Source organism: Nannobrachium achirus (genome assembly GCF_963921795.1).
Source record: "Nannobrachium achirus genome assembly, chromosome: 1".
Taxonomy (NCBI): domain Eukaryota; kingdom Metazoa; phylum Chordata; class Actinopteri; order Myctophiformes; family Myctophidae; genus Nannobrachium; species Nannobrachium achirus.
Genome location: NC_137810.1, coordinates 47,792,081 through 47,807,270, shown reverse-complemented (window position 1 = coordinate 47,807,270; position 15,190 = coordinate 47,792,081). Strand labels below are relative to the sequence as shown.

The 15,190-nt window shown below is 45.2% G+C and overlaps 2 protein-coding genes across 2 annotated transcripts; both read right to left on the bottom strand.

Moving 5' to 3' along the window:
• Positions 1-6,588: 6,588 nt before the first annotated feature.
• bsnd (barttin CLCNK type accessory subunit beta) lies at positions 6,589-10,279 on the bottom strand. The gene is made up of 3 exons (XM_080726247.1): positions 9,811-10,279; positions 8,896-8,972; positions 6,589-6,716 (listed from the first exon to the last, which is right to left on the bottom strand). Exons 1-3 carry the CDS (start codon positions 9,985-9,987, stop codon positions 6,608-6,610), a joined length of 363 nt encoding a protein of 120 aa, XP_080582373.1. The 5' UTR covers positions 9,988-10,279; the 3' UTR covers positions 6,589-6,607.
• A 969-nt stretch (positions 10,280-11,248) lies between these two features.
• Positions 11,249-14,213, bottom strand: LOC308288419 (uncharacterized protein; the record flags this gene model as incomplete). The annotated part of the gene is made up of 2 exons (XM_080729855.1): positions 11,249-11,636; positions 13,954-14,213. The coding sequence occupies 2 exons, from the start codon at positions 14,211-14,213 to the stop codon at positions 11,465-11,467; spliced, it is 432 nt and encodes a 143-aa protein (XP_080585981.1). The 3' UTR covers positions 11,249-11,464.
• Positions 14,214-15,190: the final 977 nt, after the last annotated feature.

Sequence of the window (15,190 nt, the reverse complement as noted above, 5' to 3'; positions counted from 1 at the left end):
AAGCACACAACGCCTCGCGGTGTGAGGCGTTGTGTGCTTGTAGATCGGCTGTTTTCACTAGTTCAAATCATTTTAAAAATTATAAATGCAAAACCAACGGTTTTGGACATTAAGGTTTTCACCCGACAACGACGATATGATGCTTTGTAGCATGCTAAAATATCGTGTAAGATCCGCGCGCACGCCGTGGTCTGTTTCGCGATTCCAAAAGATCCCATGTTAATCCATGCTAGCAATGCTGCTCTGTGTAACAAGGAAGTAAACTCCCAGGAGAAGGTGTTCACAGAGAAACATGTTGTCCCGCCCCCCCAAAAATGCATATCCGGTTCCGCTTCCGTGCCCAGAACGGAAGCACTAGCTCTGGGTTACTTCGTAACCCCGGAGCGGCGATCCGATTTCGGGTTGCTTCACTGACACTGATTCAAATATAATGGAAATGCTTTTATTGAAAAGATATATATACATAATAATGTATCTCTGCTGTCGGGCAGAAACCAGCTAACTCCAAAATTCATTCATTTCAGGAAATGAAAAAAAAACCATGCAGCTCAAGTGGAGTTAGGAGGTTTTGTCCATCATTGATAAGGACAGCTGACAATGGATTTCCAAGTGAATTCATTCCTCTGTGGCTGCTCTGTCATGCAGGGGAGAGGGTTAAACCGCTAACTCCACCCCCTCTGGTGGGTCCAGGACGGCAGAACCACGGGCCACAGGCGCTACGTAAGGGATAATGAATGGCTCTGTGGTGAATGACAATATATAACAGACCGACGGCCTGACACTGGCGCCTTGGGGAGTTAAAACAAGGAAGTGCTGATTAGATTGAATCCATTTTCTGATACTACGTTGTCTATTTCTCGCTTAAAATATTTTTAAAAACATTCTTGAGAGCAACGTTTAGTTGTAAATGTCACTGTTTGTTTACATGGCTGACATGTTGGATACAGCACGCAGATTCACAAGATTCACGCAGTGCAGCTTGACTGCTGCAGGTGTTCTGAGTCTTTGATTAGCAGCGGTCTGTTATAGAGCGCAGCGGTCTGTTATCCAAAAGTATCAGACCTCTGATTTCAGCGCTTGACCAATCAGAATCAAGCATTCAACCAAGCCGGGTAATAAGATCTGTTAACATCCAACCGGAAAGGACAACAAGACGCCTCAGGCTGGGACGGGAAAGAGAGGGAGCGATACCATTGACACACTTTCAGATTTCATATCATATAGCCTACAGTACACATGATGATTCGTGGGCTGCTATTCTGTGAAATGGGATACAATCAGATAGGATGGTGGTTCAAGATCAAGTAAAAGAAATAAAAAACATATGTCAAACAGATTGTTAGTATCTGACATCACTGTGATGTCACCTGTGATGTCACAGTGATGTGTCAGGGGAACGACAGTGCCAGGCGTTACCCGGACGGTACGGTCAAGCTGTGCCGGTTCTGACAGTAAACTAAGTAACAGACTCCACAAGCTCCAAATGTGGTGCGTTTTGAGCTTGTAAATCTGCTATTCTTTTACTTAAATCCTGAAACGTTTTGGACATAATATGAGGTTTACACGTGAGTCGGACGCACACTTCCTCTGATGTTCGTGGTGACAACGTCGTCCACCTGCTGGGTTGTCAGGTGAGGGGGGGGGGGGGAACAAATCAGTCACACTCAAAACATATTGACCAATAAAGGAGACAGAATGAAGTGACTGATGGCAGAAAATACTTTGACATTGATGGCTGTTTGTAATTTGAACATAATACCTGCCAGGGTTTCTGACACCTTTAGCCCACCAACTTCCATTGAGATTTCCAGAAGTTGGTGGTTTACGAGGCTAGGCACCAGCCAAATGTGTGCTGTGACCATGTCACACTGGCTGGCCTATGAGAGAAGCATACTGGTCTGTAGGTTCCCAGTTAGAATATTCTACGGTGGGTAGTCAGTAGTTGATAGGATGTCTATTTGCAGAGAATGGACTACTAGGCCAAATAAGCTGAAGTCTACTTTTCACAGAGTGTGAGAAAGGTTTACCCCCCGAGTTCCCCTGAAAATATGTAGAGGGCATCATGTCATGTTTATATAGCCTCACTGGTAGGCCTAAACCATCCCGGTCGTGTGAATCCACATTATCACATGTCTTATGCAGAAGACACGTGATCTACACATTGTATTTGTGTATGAGTGTTTGCACACACGCATTTCTGTCTGTGAACCCTGAGTCGTTCCCATAGGTCGCACCTCCTCGTCATTGTTGAAGTCGGTGATGAAAACCAGGCTTTTCTCTCTCTCTGTGAGAACCTCCATCAAATACACACCTCCACCATCCCTCCATCCATCATCTGCAGATGGGAGGAGAGGAGACAGGGAAGTTACTATCAAAACCTCCACCGCCTGTCTGTCAGTCTGTCCGTCACACGTCACGTCACACTTTTGCCCTACTCATCTCTGCCACCGTTGCCCTGATCAATGCCAAACTTTGCACACACACTCCTTGGCTGCCAAACCACCCCTCATTTCTCACATGGCCCTCTTCTAGCGCCACCATGAGGCAGATTCTTGCAAAACACATTTTTGGACACTGCTCCTATGATTTTGCCCTAAAATCACTCAAAGCGGTACACAGTATCTCTAAGGTCATGTCATCAACATGGATCTGTCCCATTTCCCATATTCACCTCCTGACTGGCCACCATTGCCTTCTAAAGTTTGTGTCGCTTATCTCCCGATTGGGGAGTCTTACTGGTGTTAATAGCGTTTGCATGTGAGACAGCGTAACAGTGTTCGTGTGTGTATCAGCAGATGATCAGAGAGAAAACCTGAGTCTGTGTAGAAGAGTGTTTGAGAAAAAGACAGTGTGTGCGTGCGTGCGCCTGTGTGTGTGTGTGTGTGTGTGTGTGTGTGTGTGTGTGCCAGACAGGCTGCTCGCTGAGAGGCTTGTATTTCTCGGTGTCAGGAGGAGTGGTGCTGTGGGGTGACAGACAGTAGGCTATTTAACCTCTGCAGGTTGAAGGGCACACTTTGGGCACAGATACATCATACACCAGGGGTATTCAACAAAATTGTCTAGGGGGCCACATTGACAGAAACCCAAGGGGCCGGGGGCCGCACTAACGTAACTCATATCGCGCAAACCATACCTATAACGTTCATTAGTCTCTACAAAAAAAAAAAAAAATTGATTATTTTATTTTATTTATTTTTTTTCAAAATTGCTCCAGGGGCCACAAGGAAGGTCCCCGTGGGCCGCATTTGGCCCGCGGGCCGCCAGTTGAATACCCATGTCATACACCGTCCATATAGTCCTCCTCCATGTAAGCCATGTGAGGATAGGCCTGTCACAATTATTACATAATTGTCTAATCGCAATTAATCTGTGTTCTTTTTAAAGTATAAAGTTGTCAAATATGTCAGTCATTTATTTGTATATTTATAGGTGTCATATCTGCCATGTGCAACTTCAGACAGAAATGTAATTGGCAACGACAAAAACTATTAATTAAATCATTAATCGCGATTATTTGATTGACAATTAATCATAAAATGTCATAATCGTGACAGCCCTATGTGAGGATAGGGAGAATTACCAAAGGTGAAAAGGTTACAATTAAATTTAGAGAGCACGCTATTTAGACAGATGGCAGGTTCATGTGTTGACCTTGCATCTGGCGTTTCAATGTACATATTATTGTTTTGAAACCAAGAACCTGACAGTAACTGATGTTCGGTTCTTGTTTTACCTATGATTCTAGATGACTATTTCAATGCATTCGATGTATTTCCTTGTATATTTACCTGCTTAGTGCTTACTGTGAATCGCTCTGGATTAAGAGTTTCTGCTAAATGTTGCCAGGTGCACAACATCACTGCTCATCCTGGACATGTCCAGGAAGAGGCTGTGGAAGACTCCAGAGCAGCTGTGGAGCAGGATCTCCTGGTAGGTTAACTCTCCTATCCTGGCTGACTTGCATCTGTGGGTGGTCCTCTGGGAGTTAGATTCATGGCTCCCTTAGGACGGATACAGGAGGTATATAGGTGGGCAGATAGTGACAACTGGGCACCTCAATACAAAATTGGCTATTTTGCTCAACATAAAAAAAAAACAAGTCATGTAAAGTATACATGATGTGAACATACACGTTAAATCATTCTCAGACTTAATTTTATCCTTCAACTTCTTTTTATGCCCCAAAAGGACTGGATATAGTGGGCCCTAATTTCATCCATGCCGTACCACTTATCCCTAAACTTCTTTGACTTTTTTTTTACTATTTTGAAAAACATTTTAAAATACTTCAAATAGCCTATATAAATCGACACATTGTGAGCTTATAGATCAACTATATTGAACTATTTAAAAATGATTTTCAAAATAGTAAAAATGGCAAAGAAGTTTAGATATAGGGCCCAGAGTCTCATTGTGTCAGGTGGTAGCCTAGATGCTCTGCTCGATGAAAGTATAAGCTGAGCATAATCAGTAGATTATGTTGTTCCAAATGGACCCTTTTCATGAACCAACCACTGCAATATATCATCATCATATGGATATTTGCATGCCTGTGAAACAGTGTTCAAGGTTCAGGAACCGACGGAGGCTTCGGCACAAGATTCAGGTTGAGTCCCATCGCAGACCAGGCATGTGCACACATAGACATCAAAGGGGGCTTGAGCCCCTGCCCTTTTATCCATCTGTAAAAAGTGCCTCCAGAACATGAATGCAGTTTTTACTAGGGTGAAAGAAATGCAAATGCCCTCTTTCCATGTCATACTTGAAGGCAGCATTCAAAATAATTTTGCCTTGCAATTTCCTTTTCCAAACTCTCCTGAACTTGAATGCAGCAACTTATGTTGAAAGAATTGCCCTCTCTGTGTAGAAATCCATGCCGTACACACATCTCCAGTATTCAGTTGATAATGCTTAGTTCAGTGTGGTATCCCGCAACGAAAATAGCCGACGCGGCTATAGCCAAGCTCACAACGCGTCACAGCGCGACGCGTTGTGAGCTTGGAGGTTGGCTATTTTCAATATTTCCACCAAAAGGCCCTTTAGAAATGTCAGCCCCTGCCTCTAACATTCTCTGCACGTTCTGTCGCAGACACCGGAGTAGATCCAAAATCACCTGGTCGTCCTCTAGGAGTCTAGGCCTATAGGCCTAGAGTCCGGCATGCTCACGGCCAGAGGCATGCATGAGCACAAACAGAGAGCGCCCAACTCGTAAGGTTCAAGAGGCAAACACATTCTTGAAACCAATCTTGGAAAATTTCTGGTCAATTTGACTGGTGGACTCCAGGAATTTATCAAATTAACTTATGGCTCTAATTATATTGATAACATCTATATTTTGTTCAGGGGGTTTTGGTCTCCCTCAGCCATGCGCATGTCTCTCTGAAAACCCGCTTAAGGTTATAAAATAAATGTAAACTAAAAATGGATTCTTATAATTCAAGGCAGGGACTGATGACTTATTTTCATTTATTGATAGATTGATGATTGAATAGGCCTACTTAGTCAGCAATGTAAACAACACGTGGTACAGTAAGACAAGACAATAAGGCGAAAAGGATAACACAAAAAGGTCCTGGGGAGTTGTTTCCATTGTGGTCTTATTCAATTAATCAACATACAGTAGCAGTGAATGACACCTCCTTTCAAGGTATTGGGGGCTCATGGAACCACTTTTTCTATTGAAAGATTCAAAAACGCCTCTGCATGCCTTTGTCATGGAGTCATAGTTCACAGTTGGGGTGTGTGGTCAGTTCATACACAGCTTTAAGTTGCTGTATGTCACTGTTTATATTCACTCACAGGTCAGTTTGATGTTTAAACTTGCCACGTGGACTTCATGAGCTACAGGTAGCCTACAGTAAGTAGGCGGCCTGTCTTGTCGAGAGCTGTACAATTGAGAGTAGGCTATTCCCAAATGTACAGTATGTATTGCGTTCGTGCTTGTGTGTTGAATTAATGAAATGTATAACTATATTTATATTTTTTTGCACATTTATTAGGTTTTACACATAGACCAGTTGCGGATATTGCACTCAAGCACGCCTGTTACACACGTTCTATCTAGTGGTCAATTCACTTGTGAAACTCAGACCGAATGTGCATCTTTCTTTATCACTGGTTCTCTGTATGTTTCTATTTTCATAGTGCCTCGCTACTGTTTACTCACAAGTCTTTCTCTCATTACTCTCTCTCTGTGTGTGTGTGTGTGTGTGCGTGTGCGTGTGCGTGTGTGTGTGTGTGTGTGTGTGTGTGTGTGTGTGTGTGTGTGTGTAAGTAAGTACGTAAGTAGGCTACCCTGGCCTGAAGGATAGATCAGCTGAATTTATCATCTCATGTTGACAAGCTGTGACAGAAGTATGCCGTTGACGGAAAATCTATAATTTTATTCTACTGAATAACTGATAATGGAATATGTGTAGCTAGCAAGGGTTCTTGGATTCAAACCCAGGACAATCCATGTGGTCGGAACAACAGGCTGAGCTATCAGAGCATCTCGAGCTTAAATATTTTATTAAAATTCCATAAAAAAGTAGAAAACGTTTTTGCTGTCCTAATGTTAAAGTTGTTCCTTGGTGTGGGATTGGAGCCTGCCCACAGTGCCCAGACATCAGACCAGGTGGAGAGCTGGACAGCTGTGACTGTAATCTTTCAAGGCCTCAGGGATGAGAACATTGATTGTCTTTTCTCCATGGATGCCATGCATGGTCCCAACATGACTGGAGGAAGAAATGAAGAAAGAAATTTAAAAGAAACAAAAATATAGCAAATGAATAATAGATATTCAGATTTTTGGGTGGATATTGCAACTACCAGGTGAAGAGCCATATTATGTAGAAACGGCTAAGCAAAGGTGATGGGTGGCTTGTATTTCTGTAAAGTTTACTTGACACTGAAGTTTGTCAGCCAGGAAACCACACTTTTGGTATTCACTTTATTAAAAACATATATTTGATGTTTAGGAAATGTCTGTAGTTTTTTACAATGACAATTTCTTGATTGTTTTGATTCTCTTTTCTTTGTATGACAAATTGTGGTTTTGTGCAATGAACTGCACAACACCTGTTCTGCTTTCCACAGCAATTCATTTTCACCTCTTCAAAACAAGGAGCTTCTCCTGCCACCGTTCTAGAGTGTGGACAGAACATTACATTTATTTCTCATCATTTCACTGATGACTGATGATCATATTCAGAATGACATTTGCAGATAAAGATTAGGCTATACACTGCCCTTAGGGTCAAGTATGTTGACAAAACCAGAGTTGTATTCATTAAATAATGTTTGTTTGATGAAAAGACTAAACCATTTAAATCAGATTAATCACTTTATTCAAATTGAGGATTTTGTTTATTTGTTTATTAGATTTTTTACAATTATTTTTTAATGATTACATAAATATCAAACATTCAACGCATCATTTGAAAACTTCAATACAAAATTACATTTGGTACACAGACCTGGTGTAAAGGATTTAGAACAAATCATGACAGCAGTGGGGAATGCAGGAGATGGGTCTCTCATGGGGCACAGCACAACTGGCCGCTAAAGACCGTGATAGGTGGAGGAACATTATCGAAGCCTTATGCCCCATAGGCAGGGGCGTCACACCAAATTCTGGGCCCTGGGTACAAGGATTCACTGCGGGCCCCCCATGAATGTTAACTATTGAAAAATAGCAGATATACAAGCTCACAGCGTGGCACAGAGTGCCGCGCTGCGAGCTTGTATATCTGCTATTTTTGAAAAATCATGAATATGTGTGCAAGAAACCTATGTCAAGGACCCCCAAGATGATATGTATTTCGCCACGGACCCCGATCTCAAAATATTTCGTTCCAGGGACCCCCAGAAGCAAAATTTGAGTAAGAAATGTTCGCTTAAAAAATACATATATTCAAAGATCTTCACACATTTTCACAACCTTTCAAAAATAGCAGATCTACAAGCTCGCAGCGCGGCACTCGGTGCTGCGCTGTGAGCTTGTATGTCTGCTATTTTTCAATAGATAAAGTTCCACCTTGGGCCCCAGTAACTCAGTCCCACTTTCCTACCCCTTGTGACGCCCCTGGGCACAGCACAACTGGCCGCCAAAGACCGTGATAGGTGGAGGAACATTATGGAAGCCTTATGCCCCATAGGGGTTGAAGAGCATAAGTAAGTGGGGAATGAACCAGGCCTATCGTTAGGGTTGGGATCCGGATTCTAACATTGAGGAACCGGAAATCGATTCCATCTCATTTAGAACCGTTTTCGGAACTGGTTTTCATCACACTGTCAGAGCTTATGTGGACGTACGAATGGAACCAAATGAACCCTTCCATTTGGCTTGATGTGTACACTCTCAGAGTTACAGACCATTTTGGAACCCCTATAGGAATCATTAAAGGGAACCGTAAAGGGATCGGACCGTTAAAAGGGAATCGCTAAGGAACCAAAATCGTTAAAAATCCTGAAGGGTCCCAACCCTACCTATGGTCATTGTGGGACTGGACTGTTGCTCTGAACAACCTACTGCTACAATGTCAGCCTTTACATTCACCACCTTAATTCTACCCAGATGGTTTGCTTTGGGGCGATGCCAAAAGACGGTAAGATGTTTTATCAGCCTCAGGGTAGGGGTAGGGCATCCGTTGCCGCGGCTCATCATTACTTCCTCGTGAATATGACATTGCAGTAATAATGCCATAGTGTGTGCGTGTATTAGTGCCATCATCCTCCATCCGACCGCACTGGGCCATATTACGCTGCCTCATGTCTCCACGCTAATGTCCTGAGTTACGCTTTGCCAAAACCACTGGGAATCATTAGGACCCAAGCATTTACCGCCCCTGGGCTATTAGTGCTGTGTGTGTGCATGTGCGTGTGTGTGTGTGTGGCACACATGTTTGATAGTACCTTTGTTGTGTTGCGTCTGCTGAATAATGCAGGTGGTCCTCGGACCACTTTCGGTGGAGTTCAGGGTTCATGGTGACCTGCATACACGCACACACACACACACACGACACATACACACACACACACACAAACCAACACGCAACGCAAGCCAGTGGCAATTACAGTACATCGCCCCATAATCGTAGAGAACCACATGAAATTTCTTCCCTTCTCTCATTGAAAGCTCTCTCTCTCTCTCTCACACACACACACACACACACACACACACGAATTTGTGAGGACAGCAACATCCATTCCTTAAAAGGCCAGACTGCACCAATGCAACTACTCGCAACTCCTTGCAACTAAACGGTTTTAAGGCCATGTCACACCAATGCAACTCCTTGCAACTAAACAGTTTTAAGGCCATGTCACACCAATGCAACTCCTTGCAACTGACATTGGGGAGAATGGTTGCAAGTTGCATGTTGCAAGGAGTTGCATTGGTGTGGACTGGCCTGATTAGGAAGGCAATTTTCTAAATGCAATGTTTACTATCTGTTTGCCATTTTTAACTCTAAAGTCTGGGTTGTGCTTTAGGTTGTGTGCTGGTGTTGCACATCGGAAACAGTGTGACGCCTTTGTGAGCTTTTGTAAATCTGCTGTTTTGGAGGCATAGCTGTAAAGCTAACTCCTAACCTCTAAATACCTGATCAACTCTTGTAACAAAGCCTAACACTATAAATAATTTTAACCATAAAAAGAAATGTCTTAATTCAAGGAAAATAGTCCTCCAATATCTATTTCTCAAACATATCTACTATAGTTGTGAACCTGTGGAGACATTTGTCCCTCACAAGTATAGTAATCCGCGCACGTGCACACGCACACACACACACACACACACACACACACACACACACATCTTTTAACTACCTTAGGATAGCACTGACAGAGGCTCCAGGTTGTCCCGGCGGCCACCATGACGACACCCAGCGCGCAGAGCGTGACATAAACCTGCGGTCGCTCCTCTGCCATTATGAACAGGCCCACGGCCACCACGCACAGCCCTGCCACTATCAGCCCATAGCGGTACGGCTTCCCCTCCGCCATTACGCTTTACACACAAAATATGACCGAAATATCACTGCACACACACTGTAGCAGCAGAGACTGACTCCGTGTCTGTCTTGTGTGTGTGCTGAGCTTCACTGGTGTGTACAGTGTCATGGTGTTCGTTGTGTGGTTCCGTAGTGGCGTTTGAAGGTTGAGGGAGGAGAAATAAGGCAGGTTAGGGTTCCACTCTGGTGGCTTTTTACAGCCTCCAGACTGCCTGAGCTGGCAGAGGGAGGGAGGGAGGGAGGGGGGGGGGGGGGGGGGGGGTCTAGAATTGCAGGTGTGTGTGTGTGTGTGTGTGTGTGTGTGTGTGTGTGTGTGTGTGTGTGTGTGTGTGTGTGTGTGTGTGTGTGTGTGTGTGTGTGTGTGTGTGTGTGTGTGTGTGTACACGATAGGTCACCTTGCACCTGGTCACAACTCACAACCCCTTCCCAACTCCCTCCCTCCCTCCTACAACCATATATGTTCTCTCTCTCTCTCTCTCTCCCGAACCATTTGGTTCTCTGTAATGTTTTGATAAGGTGCATTTTTTGCACAGTGCACGGTTTACACACAGTGCTGACTTAAAAGACGCAGTTTTTTTGTGGATAAGTAAACATCTCTCTTTCAACTGGCTTACAGGTGGGGTGGGGGGTGTTGGCTCCCAAACAAACTATCCATCAGCGCCACCCGTGGAGCGCTTGAAGGCCTATTCATTAACCAGAGTTTATAGAAACATCATAACATTAACAGTAACACAGGCGACATTCCTCCCCAACACTGCTGTTGACATTCTGGCTCTTTGCAAAGGCACTTTGCTTACAGGAATAAGCTGTCACTGTCAGTGAATCTGCCCTTAAGGTCATTACGGGATAGAATGCAGACGCGGACAGTCGGTAAAAACTTGTTTTACAGACGGATGCAGCTGTGGAGGCACAGTAGTAGTAGATCACACATAAAACCTGGTTCCAGCAGGGCTTCCAAAGCCCTGTTTGAGCCTCTTGTACTCTTGTATCCCAACCTTCTACAGTCACCACCATTATGTGCAGCATGCCAATCTGTCCACAACACCCCGATCTCGAGGAAAGTATCGAGTCCTTGGTGAGTAAAAGAGGTCGAAACGGAGGCGTGGCAAGAGACGGCATCCTCTCTCCCACTTCACCCGGCAAAGCTCTCGCAACTTACTGGCCATCGTAGACGCCAAGCTGGAGGCTCCGTGCTGTGGGCCTCTGTCCATAATGGTCCTCTGCAGAGCCCCTCAGCACCCCCGCCTCCTCCACTCCCCTCAGCCATCGTTTAGTTCCAGGGTGGCTGCATTAAGGCACAGATAGAGTAGTCACACGTGGCTGTCAGTAAGGTAGGCGGCCGTGCCACCCAATATGAATGAGCCTCAGGCTCCACTCAGAGCCAATCAGAAAGGCACTGACATGTGGGTCTGAAGAGGGCCGCCGTGTTAGGCCTCCCTGCGGGAGGGGGGATTGGAGGGGGTGAGAGGTCAGAGGCGAGTGGGGGCCGCCTGTTCGTCCGCCTTCATGACCGTGTCGTAGGACGGGGGGGGCTCCATGTCCCAGGGGGGCGGGGTGGAGGGGAGGGAGGGCTCCGGCGGCGTGACCGGCCTCCTGGTGACCGAGTCCTCGGACATCTCCCTGCGGATGCGGTCCAGCCTCCTGGAGAGAGAGAGAGAGAGAGAGAGAAATTAATAAATGGATGGAGGGAGGGATGGATGCTGTGGGTGTGTTTGGAGTTGGCTTTTATTGCTTTTGTTGCAGCACAGTCACAGAGAAGAATGACAGAAACTTGATTTATACTAAAGACAGATCTATACTTAAAGTTGCGTGCCGGTGTCGTGCTCAGTAAATATCAGATCTACACGCGTCACATTCATTGTAAATTGTTATAATCTGCCATTTACCGCAGGAAACACCGGTGTGCAAGTCTAAATCAGGCTTTGGTTGTGCGCCGGTGTCGCGCACCAAAAATAGCCAATCTACTGTTGCACATGTCGCAGAGTGATGTGTTGTGAGCTTGTAAATCTGCTATTTTTGCCATAAATTAGGCATAACGGCCTGGTAGGGAGACACGGTTGACACGCGACAGAACTTGCATAACAGACTTCTTGACATCCAACCCCCATATTTACTGTATACTGTATCTGTATTACTCCTTTATTACATAACAAAAATGTCCCCCCTCAGTCACTCAACACTCAATGAATTCAATCTAATTTTGTATTCTCTGACTAACTCCCATTAAGTTTCGAGAGAAAAGCACCCAGAGTTCTTGGAAAACACTGATGACTGTGACCCTTGCACGGAGTGCTGTCAGGTCGACGTCTGGTCGCAGAAAAAGCTCTGCTGATGATAACTGTGCTCCTGGCGTGGGTCTAAGTGCCGTGCTGTGGACACTGAGCAGAGCACGTCCTGTCTAAATTCACACACCATCGTACATCACCTCAGACAAGGCCGGGGGAGTCTGTCAGCCACAGTGTGTGTGTGTGTGTGTGTGTGTGTGTGTGTGTGTGTGTGTGTGTGTGTGTGTGTGTGTGTGTGTGTGTGTGTGTGTGTGTGTGTGTGTGTGTGTGTGCGTATGTGCGCATGTGCGCACGCGTTGTGCACGCACGCACGACTATACTCCGTTTTCCAGGTGACCTACTTCTCTAATCAGAACATCTATTGTTCTCTCGTCACGTGTGCAATGTTTTGGGTTCCTAATCTTTACCTCACTCTACCTACAGTATCCCTACAATCCTCAGTCCTTCCTCCTTGCTGCCTATAGAGGCTAGAAGTTCTACTACGCAGATGTAAGTTGAGACATTTATAGTCGCTGTCAGGCAGAATTCTCTTATCTCCATATTTTAACTTATGTGTCATACCACTTATGTTCGTCATACCACTACGGTGTCAAAAACGTAACAAATATAGCCGATCTACAAGCTGCGATGCATTTTGATCCGCTATTTTTGCTTTTTATATATATATATGCTGAAAAGTAACAGTTTTGGACATACAAGTTTTCCACCTGACAGCAACGATATCGATATGCTAATATATTTCACTTCGATTCATTTTGAGCACAAATGCTAAGTGTGTTATTCGGAGAGCACAGGTTGTTTGTTTGGACAGATGCTCGGTTGAATGTTTACCTGGTATCCTAGCTACTTTCTAGCACTTGTCTTGTGTTCTTGGCAGTGTGTTTGCCCAGGGTTCAGACCACTTACTCCCTGCTTGCACTCTGCAAGCCGTGCCGGATCAGAGCGTCTGCTCAAGGCCCTAAATTGTAATTTGTAGTTGTTTAATCCATCTCAGACTAATCCTCTCCCTGTCGTCTTGGCTGGACCACAACAGAACAACTGACTCAGCCACTCGGTCAAATGAGTGATGAAGATATACTGGACACCAGGGGTTTTCAACAGAGGGTCCGGGACCCCGCGAGGGGTCCTCAGAGTTACTACAGGGGGGGCCACCTCAAAGTGTGCTATGACTAATGGACATGCTTTGCTATTTCTCTTACGAGTTTATAACGTTGTTGTTTCTATGTTTTTATTGTTCTTATTAAAGTTATAATTGCTGCTACAACATTGACAATCAAACACTGTTACTCTTGCGTACTGGTATAAAATATAAGGATACTAGGGATCTTAAATCTAGGATAGAATGTGTTTGATTTTGATCAAAGTTAGGTAACCTTGACCATCAGATTATTATCAAGAATTATATTTTAAGAATTGCTGTTAATTTCACTCGGCTATTACAGCGTAACAAGTTCAAAATCTATTACCATTAAGACCGGAAAGGGGCAACAGTTAAGTTATAGCACAATATTACAATAACCAAAAGAGCCCAGATGATGATCTGGTATCATATCACAATATATCGATATTGCATTGATATGACACCCAGCTTTACAAGTATACAATACAGGCATGTGTGTGTATACACTTGCATGTACTGTACGTCTACTGTATGTGTGCGTGCGTGCACATACCTCTGTATGGCGAGGGCCTGGTGTGGGCTGAAGCGCGTGCCGGTGCGCGGGTGCAGCAGGAAGTGCCCGGGCACCGCCACCTGGAGGTTCTTGATGGCCATGCAGAGGCCGGTGACGATGAGCACGATGCCCAGCAGGGCGGCGCACAGCCCGAAGCCGAAGAGCACCAGGGAGTGGTGGGGCACGCACAGCGCCATCACCACCCCGCCCACCATCAGCACCAGGCCCAGGCACAGCAGGATGCTCTGGGGCACGGGCATCCTCTTCTGCTGCTGCAGTAGTAGTAGGCTATGTAAGCAACGGGTCCTGTTACCGTACCAGGCAGCACGACCTGTCCTAGAGAGGCTACTATCTCTCCACCACCACCACCACCACCACCACCGTCATCATATTATAGTGTAGTCAGCCTGAAACAGCGACAGATATAGAGATTAGAGAGATATGAGGCTCTTAACGACAACAACCACAGTGTTTAGTGTGTGAGCGATAGTGGTGCGAACACCAGATGCAGAGAGAGAGAGATAGAGAGAGAGAGAGAGAGAGAGCGAGAGAGATAAAGAGACAGCGAGAGGCACCGAGAAATAGAGAGAGACAGAGAGAGAGACATTAGAAGGGAGAGTGAGCAGTATATTTAGGGGAAATCAATGTGGTTGCTGTGCAGTCAGAAGAAGAACACAACTTTTGTGTGTGTGTGTGTGTGTGTGTGTGTGTGTGTGTGTGTGTGTGTGTGTGTGTGTGTGTGTGTGTGTGTGTGTGTGTGTGTGTGTGTGTGTGTGTGTGTGTGTGTGTGTGTGAGAGTGCGTACGTGCGTGTGTGTGTGTTGTTATCTACCTTCCTAGTACAGAAAGAGTCCCTCTCAGTCAGTCCGCACCACTAGTACAGGAGCCAGCCGTTCAGCAGATGCGGTTCCCAGCTGCGGCTGACTGCATGCATATGGGATTAGCAGCAGCGAAGAGTGTTCCTGTGTTCTTCATCTGCTCCCAGTGCTCTCCCACCACCACCACTTCCTCCTGACCTAGACTCCCATCTGGCGACTGCTCCGCATCACGCCGGGGGAATGCCTTTTACAAGAGAAGAGGTGTAACGACATAGTAACTGCATCGAGGAGTCGATTTTAAATTGCAACAATCTACTATATTGTTATGCAAACAGAATTGATTGATTGAAGAATGTATTAGAAGTTTGCACAGGAAAAAGTACAGTTTCATGACAGTACAAATAACTGGTACACGGTCAA